Here is a 10360-nt window from a genome sequence, read left to right as displayed (position 1 = left end):
GCCGTGCTCGCGTCCCCAAAGAAGCCGTGGGGCCGCCCCGCCGCACGGCAGCGTTATTCCCCTGGGCAAGCGCTTCCCTCCGGCCGGCGGCGGCTTCCTCGGGAACGGTGCGCAGCCCGCAGCCTATTGCTTTCCCTGGCTGAGGCTTATCGCTAGGTACTTTCAAAAGCATTTTCGAGTAAATGTGGTGTCGTTTCCGTTCAGGATAATAGGGTCTCCATTTGGTCTGCTGGCGACCTTGGAAATGCGGGCCTCAATGATGAATATCATGGAGAACCTCATCTGCTGTGTGACATCCAGCACAACGGTGATGTTATGGATATGCAGGTAAAATAGCTGTGTTGAACAGATCCGTATTTTTTAAGGGCTTGTCACTTAGGAGTAGTTAAGTGAGAGTGAGCTGTCAAAATGGTGAGATTGGCCAAATATTCTTATGAAAGAAAAGGACAAAACCGATCAGTATTGCTTTGTGGGTTTCTTTTTTTTCCCCTCGACCTACCAATAATTTAGGTTACTCTAAAATCAAAGTTATCACCTTGGTATTAACATTGACTAATAGTATTCTTATTATCTCTGTCTAGTTTTTGGATCAAGAAAGAATCGTGGTTGCCTCATCAACAGGAACTGTAACTATATTCCGTCATCATCAAAATAACCAGGTATATAACATGCACTGGGTTTAAGATGCTATTCTCTGTAATATAGGTCACTTTGATCTTAGCATAAGAAACATTTCACTGCTAAAAATATTTCTTTTTAAAGTCTGTTAAAAAAAGCTCTGACTTCATACATACAAGGAAAGAAAAAAATGTGTTGCACACATGCCACATAAACTAGATTCCAGAGTGAGATTGGGGTATCGCCTCCTGTATCTGTAACCAAACAGCCCATTCATTGAAAACTGATACTTTTAAGAGATTGGAGTGTTTTGGGGCAGTGGGTATTAAAGGACTTGTTCCTGCCTTATCAGAGTTTTTGCATTCTTGAACTAAATGACTCATGTTCAATTCTAACAAATTATGAATGAATTCTCATGAGTGTCACGTGAAGGAAGATATGTAAACTCTGTAGTCTTCTGCTTTGAATATAAATCACTGAAAACAAATGCATAATTACTGTATATGCTCACAATGACACAATAAAGGCAAATGTCTGTTAATAATTTGGTGTGGTACCTAAAATAAACTAAGTTCTTTGCAATCAAGATCTGAATCTGACCTTTTATTTTCTAAGGGCCTCAGTTCTTTTCCCCTGTCCTGAGGAAAGATTGAAGACATCAGTCTAGTGAAAGACATTTTATAGTCCATCGTGTTCTTTCTAATTGCTAGATCATGTGAAAATGGTGGTTCAGATAAGAAATAATTAACGTTTTGTGGAAGGGTTGTGTGCTTAAGAGTTGATGAAAATTTAGATCTCTTGATTCATATCTGTATAGGAGGCTCTCATTCCCATGAGATAGTGTGGCTTTCCTGGAGCTTGGTTCTGGTTTCATGAGTATTCTGAAAGCTTTGTTCTATCAGGTTCATTATTTAAGACCATAATTTCATGTCTGGTTACTATTTAGACGTTATCTGCCAACCATCGGTGGGAGAAAGCCCATTATCATGTGGATCAAGACACATCTGGTGGTGGAGCAGCCTGTACCGGAGTCGTCTGCAACAACCCAGAAATTGTCACTGTTGGAGAAGATGGTAGAATAAATCTCTTCAGAGCTGACCAAAAAGATGCAGTAAGAACTATAGGTATGTCAAATATCTGTTTAAATTAGTTGTTTGGAGGGGGTTGTTTGGTTTTCAGCTTATTATAACAAAACAAAAAAGTTAGTTGAAAATTGATTTCAGTATTCCAGGTTGAACATGTTTCTTCCAGATTATTCCTGTACTCCTCCAGAATTCAAATACTTAAAGCATATTTCAGATATATTTCTGTATTCATCCAGGTATTTGTAAGTTCATAGTTTTCACAGTAAAAGTTGGAGAGGGACAAGAGAATATCTTGGAAGATGCTCTCAGGTTCTTCAGGATGGAGTTCTGTGGTGTAAGCAATCTGTTTAACTGGTTCCCAATTCAGTGACACCTTGACATTTCCCAGGCACTAAGCTGAATTCTTAACATGAAGATAGAACTCTTGTACCTCATTCAACAGTTGTCAAGGAATGCCTTGGTATTTTTGTTATTGTTTAGTGGATTTAAGAGTACAGTACAAAGTGCATAGGTTTGTAGTCAGTTAAGGTAGGGAAAAAACCTCTAAAGTTAGAGATTATGTAAAAATCGTTTGGAGCCATAAAGGTGTATCATTGCTAAACCACTTAGTGTTAGTCTGTCATAAAACTTTAAATCCTCTAGAACCTCAGTGTTCAGTAAGCTAACATTTCTTTTTAATGGTGTTTCAGGGAGTTTTTTTCTTCGTCTCTGCTTTCATTTAAACAGTAGGCAGAAAAGTCATTCAAATATCTGTAACCAGGCATAGATGTAACTTTTTTGTCTGAATATCAGAAAATGTTTCCATCTTATGCAGAAAGATAATAATTTGCTTATATTTTCAGTACGGGCTTACACAAAGAATTTTAAAATATTTGAGGTCAAAGTAGACTTAACAAAGTTGCCCTGTCATAATAAAGATGAAAAGTTTATATATAGTAACAGAAATAAAAGAAAATAGTGTGTTTTTTCAGAAGGCCTCAAAAGTTTCACGTCAAAGCTGTGAATTGTTTGACACTGTAAATTCCTCTGACAAAAAGAAGCACTGGAGAAAAGGACCTGAAAAAAAAGAGCCTTGCTATTTAGTTGTTAACAAGCACAGCATAATTCAGGTTTAACTTGATAGCACACTGGCAGTTCAGAAAAGGTCTAAAAGTTGGTGAATTAAGTGTTTCTGCATACAGTTGCTTAATGTTCTCAGCCAGAGTTACTGTTTCTTGTGTTCAGAACTCCTTTATGAAAAGCTCTATAGCTGCTTCCTGTCAGTAGGTGCTGGGCATATAAAGAAAACTTCTGAAAACCATAAACTTGGCTGAATTGATTCTTCTTCTAGGAACTACAAAAAGAAATCTTACAAATCAACAAGTAGTTCTGTAATCACCAGAGCTAATTTAATACAGATTCTTACAGATATGTCTCAGTAGTGTTTGATGTAGTAAGCAAGGGCTCCTCTTGCACAGGGTATTTGCAGATACTGGACCGTCTCTGACCCTGAAACTACAGAGGTTATGAACATGTTTAAGTAGCTGTGCTCTGTTCTCTATTAAGAGTTATTTTGTTCCCATTAAATGGAGACTAGCATTCCATAGGTTTACCTGAATGCTTTCCTCATCTCTTGCAGACAATGCAGACAGCAGTACACTCCATGCAGTGACTTTCCTTCGCACAACTGAGATCTTGACAGTAAATTCAATTGGACAGTTAAAAATATGGGACTTCAGGCAGCAAAGAAATGAACCATCTCAAATACTTTCTTTGTAAGACTTCTACTTTTTTACTTACTGAAAAGCATGTGCTACTTTATATAGTTGGATTCAAGTCTTTCCTAATAGCTTCCTAACAACAGGATGATAAATTACTGATTTTTTTTAAAAAGGATTTTAATTTCTTTGGTATTCAAATAAGCAAAAGCAGACTACTTAATGGCTGAACCACTGTTGTGATTAAGCATTGTGCTTAGCTGGTCTGTTTTATGATTTAACTTTTGAGGGACTATTACACCTGTACACTTCTCTTTTTTGAGGAAAAAACTTTCAATCCTCAACCCAAAACTCTTTACCTGTTAATATTTGCTTTTCTTCACAGGCCTAATGTAAGCTTTCTGGCATTTGGAATATATTTGAATCGTAACTTTGTGCCTTACAAGGTACTGTGAGAAAACAAAATGAGCTAGATTTCAGTCCTGTTGTTGTCTGTGTAATAATTCCCATTGCTGTTCATAGACTTTGGTTTAGGTACCTAATTTTGTTGGTGCCCAGCTTCCCTTTTTAACTGTTAGTATATACTAAAACTATAATTACATCATGCCTCAGAATACTATTATTATTATTATTGTAGGTATATGTAGAGCATTATTTGCATGCAAGGCTCTCTCACTCCTGTAAAGCTGTCAGATGCTGTGTTGATGTCAGATGTGTACCATAAAGCACAGAACCTGATCCTCATGCAATTATAGCTTCATGTTATTGCCATACCTCTGGTTTCCAGTAGATGTCATGTGCCTTCAGCCTGGGGTGGTCAAATGCTGCAGAAATTGAAGGTGCTGTTGATACTGGTACCTCACTTGTCAATGCTCCTAGGGATTAAGAAGGGGAAAATAGGAGCTAAATAAAAAATTAATGTTTGGGTTATTTGGTTGTTTTTTCTCTTTGCAGGGCAGGTGACAGAGTTCCATTGCACTGTGTGGATAGGCATCCCAATCAGCAGCATATTGTGGCCACAGGGGGTCAGGATGGAATGCTGAGTATATGGGACATCAGGCAGGGTACTATGCCAGTGTCCCTGCTAAAGGCTCATGAAGCAGAAAGTAAGTATCTGAAATGGAGGGGGGAGAAGAAGGTGGCATTTTAGAGATTTTTCTGGTTTCTGTAAAAATAAGGTGTTGTGACTGTGGTAGAAAACAATCACATACTTGCTACTTCATTGACTCATAGAATGGTTTGGGTTAGAAGGGACCTTAAAGCTCATTTATGTCCAACCTCCCCTGCCAAGGGTAGGGACACCTTTCACTAGACCAGGTTGCTCAGAGGCCCATTCAACCTGGCCTTGAACATCTCCAGGGATGAGGCATTCACAACTTCTCTGGGCAACCTGTTCCAGTGCCTCACCACCCTCACAGTAAAGAATTCCTTCCTAATACCGAATCTAAACCTACTCTGTCAGTTTAAGGCCATTCCCCTTTGTCCTATCGCTACATGCCCTTATAAGAAGTCCTTCTCCAGCTTGCTTGTAGGCCTCCTTCAGGTACTGGAAAACTGCTGTAAGGACTCCTTGGAGTCTTGTCTTCTCTAGGCTGAATAATCCCAACTCTCTCAGCCTTTCCTCATAGGAGAGATGTTCCAGCCTCCTGATCATCTTTGTGTCCCTCCTCTGGATTCACTCCCAACAGATCCCTGTCCTTTTACTGGGGACTCCAGAGCCGGATGCACTCCAGGTTTTGTCTCACAAGGGCAAACCAGAGGTGCAGAATCCCCTCCCTCACCCTGGTGGCCATGCTGCTTTTGAGACAGCCCATGATACAATTGGCTCTCTGGGATCCAAGTGCACGTGGCTGGGTCATGTCCAGCCTCTCATCCACCAGCACCCCACGTCACTCCGAGCCCTTCTTGGCGGGGCTGCGCTCCATCTGTTCATCCCCAGCCTGTGTTGATACCAGCGGTTGCCTGGACCCAGGTGCAGCACCCTGCACTTCATCTTGGTAAACTGCATGAGGTTCTTATAGGCCCACTTCTCAATCTTGTCCAGATCCCTCTGGATGGCATCCTGTCCTTCAGGTGTATCAGCCACACCACTCAGTTCGGTGTTGTCTGGAGAATTGCTGAGGATGCACTTGATCCCACTGTCCATATCATCGATGAAGTCATTAAATGGCACTGGTCACAGTATTGACCCCTGTTGGACACAGTTTGTCATCAACATCCATCTGGACGCTGAACTGTTACTGCCTCATGGATGGGACCATCCAACCATCATCATCAACTTGAACATTGAACAGTTCACACATCAAACCCATATCTCTCCAGTTTAAAAGGATGTGGGAGATGGTCTCAAAGGCCTTACAGAAGTCCAGATAAATAGTATATATAGCCCTTCAGTTGTCCACTGATGTCACTCCCTCAGGGAAGGTCTCTAAGTTGTTCAGGTGGAACTTGCTCTTGGTGAGGCCATGCTGGCTATCTTGAATTGCTCCCTGTCCTTCATGTGTTTTAGCATAGCTTCTAGGAGGATTTGCTCCATGTTTTTCCCAGGACCAGAGCCAAGGCTGACAGGTTGGTAATTCTCAGGGCCTTCCTTTCTACCCTTTTAAAACATGGGTTTGTGCCCATCTTTCCCTTTTTCCAGTCCCCTAGTACTTCACCTGGCTGCCATAGCTTTTCAGGTGTGGAGAGTGGCTGGGCAACTACATCATCCACTTCCTTCTCTGGGATGCATTGCATAGATTTATGTACATTCGTGTTCCTTAGGTGATAATGAACTCAAGCTTTTCTTATAGCGGGAAGGACTTTGCTCCCCCAGGCCCTGTCTTGCAGCCCACCCACTTGAGAGGTATGGGAAGAGAGGTTGCCATTGAAGATTGAGGCAAGAAAGTTGAATAGCTCAACCTTCTCCTTGTCCAGTGTTACCAGTTCTCCAGCATTGATTATTGGAAGACATAAACCTTCTTTGACCTTCTGTTTCTGGCTGACATACCTGTAGATGTCCTTCCTGCTATTTCTTTTCATCTTGCCATGTTCAGTTCCAGGTTCTCCTTAGCCTTCCTCACTCTGTATCCCTCCATAACCTTCATCTTTATACCCTTCCCAAGATGCTTACTACTGCTCCATGTGTTTTCATCCAGTTGGCTTCCTTCTCTGTATAGGAGACTCTTCTTACCTAAAAGTGAATTCTGTCTAAACTAAAAGTAGACTTAGTAAGCAATTCTTTAATGAGCTGTTAGATGCATTTGAACAGAATGGCTGTGTTTCTAGCAGGGTAGGTGTATAAATAGTCATGGAAGCTGATGCTGTGTTAGGCAGATAAGAGTAAAGCAGAATGCAGATACTGACTTAAACAGGAGGAAGGGGAGAGTCAACATTCGTTTGGTGCCTCCACAGTGCTGAAACAGCTACTCTCCTGGTAACTACATGAACAAGGTGACAAGTAATTTATGCTGAAAATTTTGTGATTTGATGTTACAATTACATTAAAGGAGTAAAAATATTTCTTGATCTTAAATTTTACTGACTTAAATGTCTTCTGCAGTTGTGGTATTTAGACAAAAAATAATGTGTGTCCTGGGAAGGAATGCATGCTGTGTGCAGATTTAAACTTAATAGCAGGGATACCTGGTAGTATGCAGAATGCCTGGATTCAGAGAAGACTTTAACAATTTTCACAGTACTGAAAATGCAACAAAAGAGCGTCTTTTGGTTTTTTTTTTTTTCTTCTTTTTTCTTTCCCCCTTTCCCCCTGCCAGCAGAGGGAAAACTGCAGTATATAACTTAGGATAGGGCTTTGGGTTTCCTACCCACACACAATTAAAAATGAAAGGTTTTGATGGAAGCATGGGTTCTTGTAAATGCATGTCTATGTCATACTATCCAATGCATTGATAGAAGTACTTGAGACTTGTTCTGAAGTGGTTTTGTTTGATACTTCCAGTGTGGGAAGTTCACTTCCATCCCTCCGACCCTGATCATTTATTTACGTGTTCTGAAGATGGATCTCTTTGGCACTGGGATACTTCCACAAGTGTATCTGAAAAACCATCTTTTCTTCATCAAGGTAAGAATTTTTGAAGTCCATCTGCACTGAATTTGTCAGTTTGTCAGTGTTCTCACATGACCGAATTAATAACACAGTCTTAATACAGAAAATTAAAAGCAGGTTTCTTTTCTTAGAAAGCAATCCCTGATAGGCACTTGAGGAAAACTACTTATACGGCAAGCAGTTGCACAGGGGTTTTTGTAGTCTGGTTTGGGTTTTTTTAATCTGCTACTCTCTGGCCAATGTGTGAAGGGGCACATCTATGATCTCAAAGATAGATTGTGTTCACTTAAAAATCATCTGTATGTAGAAAAGAGACAGAGGCAGCCTGACTGACATTACTGAGTCTCTGAGGGAGTTACACTAAGTTAGAAAATTGATAGGTTAATGAGAGTGGAATTATGAATATACAATGCAGGGTAATAATTGGAACTTTCAGTGAATGAAACTATCCTTTTGCATGGTGGCAGGATTTTAAAGTTATGATACTGACTTAATATAAGCATTTATTTTCACATTCTAATCAGAAAGACTGCTAAGGGCTTGCTACTTTAGACTGCAAATTGTGGGGAAACTTTCAGTTGTCACCTGCTGCCTTTGGCCTCAAAGTTGTCATTCAAAGTAAAGTTTTATGTATGAAAATGATAGGATTACTGATTCAAGTTGCACTCTGCATGTTTTCAAGTATATGAAGTATAAGTCTTTTAGCATCACTTCAGACACCTGCTAATTTTATGCTGAATGACAGTTCTCATAGTGTGAGACTTGAATGTAAAATATTATGTGGAAAAATTCAAAGTCAAATATAGGTATATCACTTGCTGCAGAGTAAGTAGGGAGGAGGAGCAATAGGGAATAAGTGTTATTGAAGCAAAGCTGAAAACCCCAAAAAGAGCAAAACACTTTAAAAAGACCTTTGTTCTTCTGTCCTTGCTTTAGTATCTGGCTAGAAAAACTTGCAGGTCCTTACGCTGTCTGTTCAGTGAGATGAGTACATAGCTGTTGTGATTTGTCTCAAGTGACTGCAGAGCTGGTAGAAGGCTTCTGTAATCACCTCAAGTACTTGATTTTTTTATGCTATTTTTTCCTTAAAATGAAAGAAATGACCAAAGCAATGACATCTCAACTAATCTGAAAACTGACTGAAATGTAGAATTTTATTTCCATTATGTCTGACCCATATCTACTGTGTTTCTCCAGATTCTGAGAATCTATAAACTAAATTGAAACTTACTTCCTTGTCTTCCCTCTTTCCTTCAGGAGGAAGAAGCACTGCCTATCTTTCTCACAGTACCATTAACCAGTCTGTAGTAAGTGCCTGGCTAAGCAACGATCCGACCAAAGACCGCATGGAAATCACCAACCTAATTCCAAATCAGACTTTGTCTGTGAATAGTTTAGATGTTCTTGGACCATGCCTAGTATATGGTACTGATGCAGAGGCTATTTATGTGAACAGACAGCTTTTTGCATGAAGTGACTGCAGTATCCCTTTGAAGTATTGATCAGCTTGAACTACTCGGAAATGTCAGGTTCATTCTTAATGCTACTCGTTAAGTCTGTTTTTGGCGTGTGTGGGAGAGGCCTCAGCTTGGTCCTAGTGCTGTGGAGGAAGTGTGAGGTACCTCAGATTCTGACAGCTGTCACTTGTTGATGCTCCAGGATGGGTAACTGAGCAAGCTTACATGCTGTTTCTTCCTTGCTGCCTGCTTGGTTTTGACAAGCAGGAAGGTAGTCACTAAGGGCAAGATCTTCACTGTAAAGTGATGTCCATAATACACATGCACATAAAACCGAAGAAAAGGTAAACCCTGGATTTTTATTTTTCCCTGTAAAGATATTTTTCAAGTGTTATTTCTAAAGCGAAACTGTGGGGTTCTTGGAAATTCTTTTTATGTCACCTGAGAGAGATGGGGGGTTTTTTAAGCTGATGTTTTTATATATATATATATACAGGGGAATGTAACTTTTAATGTTGGTTCATGAGAGTTGGAAGGAAAACTGTTAAAGCTATGAAATGTGAAAGGTTCTGTAGAAATCTAAGCATTCTAGCAACATTATTTTGAATTATTTACAGCTTCATCATGGATGCTGCATGTTAAAACTTGATAATGTACTGGTAAATCTCCCAACTGAAAAGTGAGGTTTATAATTAAGGAGTCATAATTGACAGATGTGTTGGCTGTGTTTTCAGGTGTAAGAATAAGACTTTCTAAACTTGAGACAGTCTTTGTCAAAAAATTCACATCTGGTTTCTTGAAATCTTTGAAAAGTTAAATTTTATTATTAGCATTGTATCTGCTTTTTGTTACAAAGAACCCTTTCTCTTTTTAATAAAAAAGTTTTGCACAAGAGTAGTGGTCTGACTTATTAAAGTAATTCAAATAGATGTGCGTGCAGGAACTTATTTGGATTGATCCTGGGTATACAATCTGAAGGATGGAGAAACCTCAGTATTTGGGCAGGAACAGGTTAGTTATGAGGTCTTACATGGCCTTTCCACCATAACCACTCTAGAGTGTACTTTCATTCACGTCGGCGCGAGTGGCCTTGGTCTGCTGTGGCAGGAGCACCTTACCTGATGCACATTCCCTGTGTGTCTGGCTGCCGGAGCTGGACGGTGCACGGGGGACAGGGCTGTCCTCCCTTTGCAGCGCAAGGTACTGAGTTGCCGATGAGCTCCTTAGAGCAGCTTAAATTTAGCTTCCCGATTTATTTGAAGTGCAAAAGATGGAAATTAAATGGATCACTCCGACTGCTAACGTGTTGGTTTTCCTTCCTGTTGGTCTGTAACGAGTCCATCGCTCGGGCATCAGCTGGATCACGAGGCTCGGCGGAGCTTTCTGCCCTCATTAAAAGAAGATCAGAAGATCGGAATTTGTCCGTGGTGCTCGGCACTGGCCCGGGAGAAGCAA

The 10360-nt window shown here is 40.3% G+C and overlaps 1 protein-coding gene across 1 annotated transcript in view; it reads left to right on the top strand.

The window, feature by feature from the left end:
- The window catches only part of NUP43 (nucleoporin 43), a 10466-nt gene extending 667 nt beyond the window's left edge, over window positions 1-9799 (top strand). Inside the window, exons 2-9 of the mRNA XM_017739426.1 lie at window positions 6-107; window positions 205-327; window positions 582-659; window positions 1565-1742; window positions 3322-3457; window positions 4355-4506; window positions 7341-7463; window positions 8706-9799. Of these exons, the coding sequence (XP_017594915.1) occupies window positions 6-107; window positions 205-327; window positions 582-659; window positions 1565-1742; window positions 3322-3457; window positions 4355-4506; window positions 7341-7463; window positions 8706-8920 (1107 nt within the window). The 3' untranslated portion in view covers window positions 8921-9799. The remainder of the gene's footprint in view (window positions 1-5; window positions 108-204; window positions 328-581; window positions 660-1564; window positions 1743-3321; window positions 3458-4354; window positions 4507-7340; window positions 7464-8705) is intronic.
- Window positions 9800-10360: the final 561 nt, after the last annotated feature.

This window comes from Corvus brachyrhynchos, unplaced genomic scaffold (genome assembly GCF_000691975.1).
Source record: "Corvus brachyrhynchos isolate BGI_N302 unplaced genomic scaffold, ASM69197v1 scaffold14, whole genome shotgun sequence".
In the NCBI taxonomy this organism is placed as follows: domain Eukaryota; kingdom Metazoa; phylum Chordata; class Aves; order Passeriformes; family Corvidae; genus Corvus; species Corvus brachyrhynchos.
The sequence above is the reverse complement of the archived record's forward strand: the minus strand, read 5'-3'. Positions and strand labels throughout refer to the sequence as shown.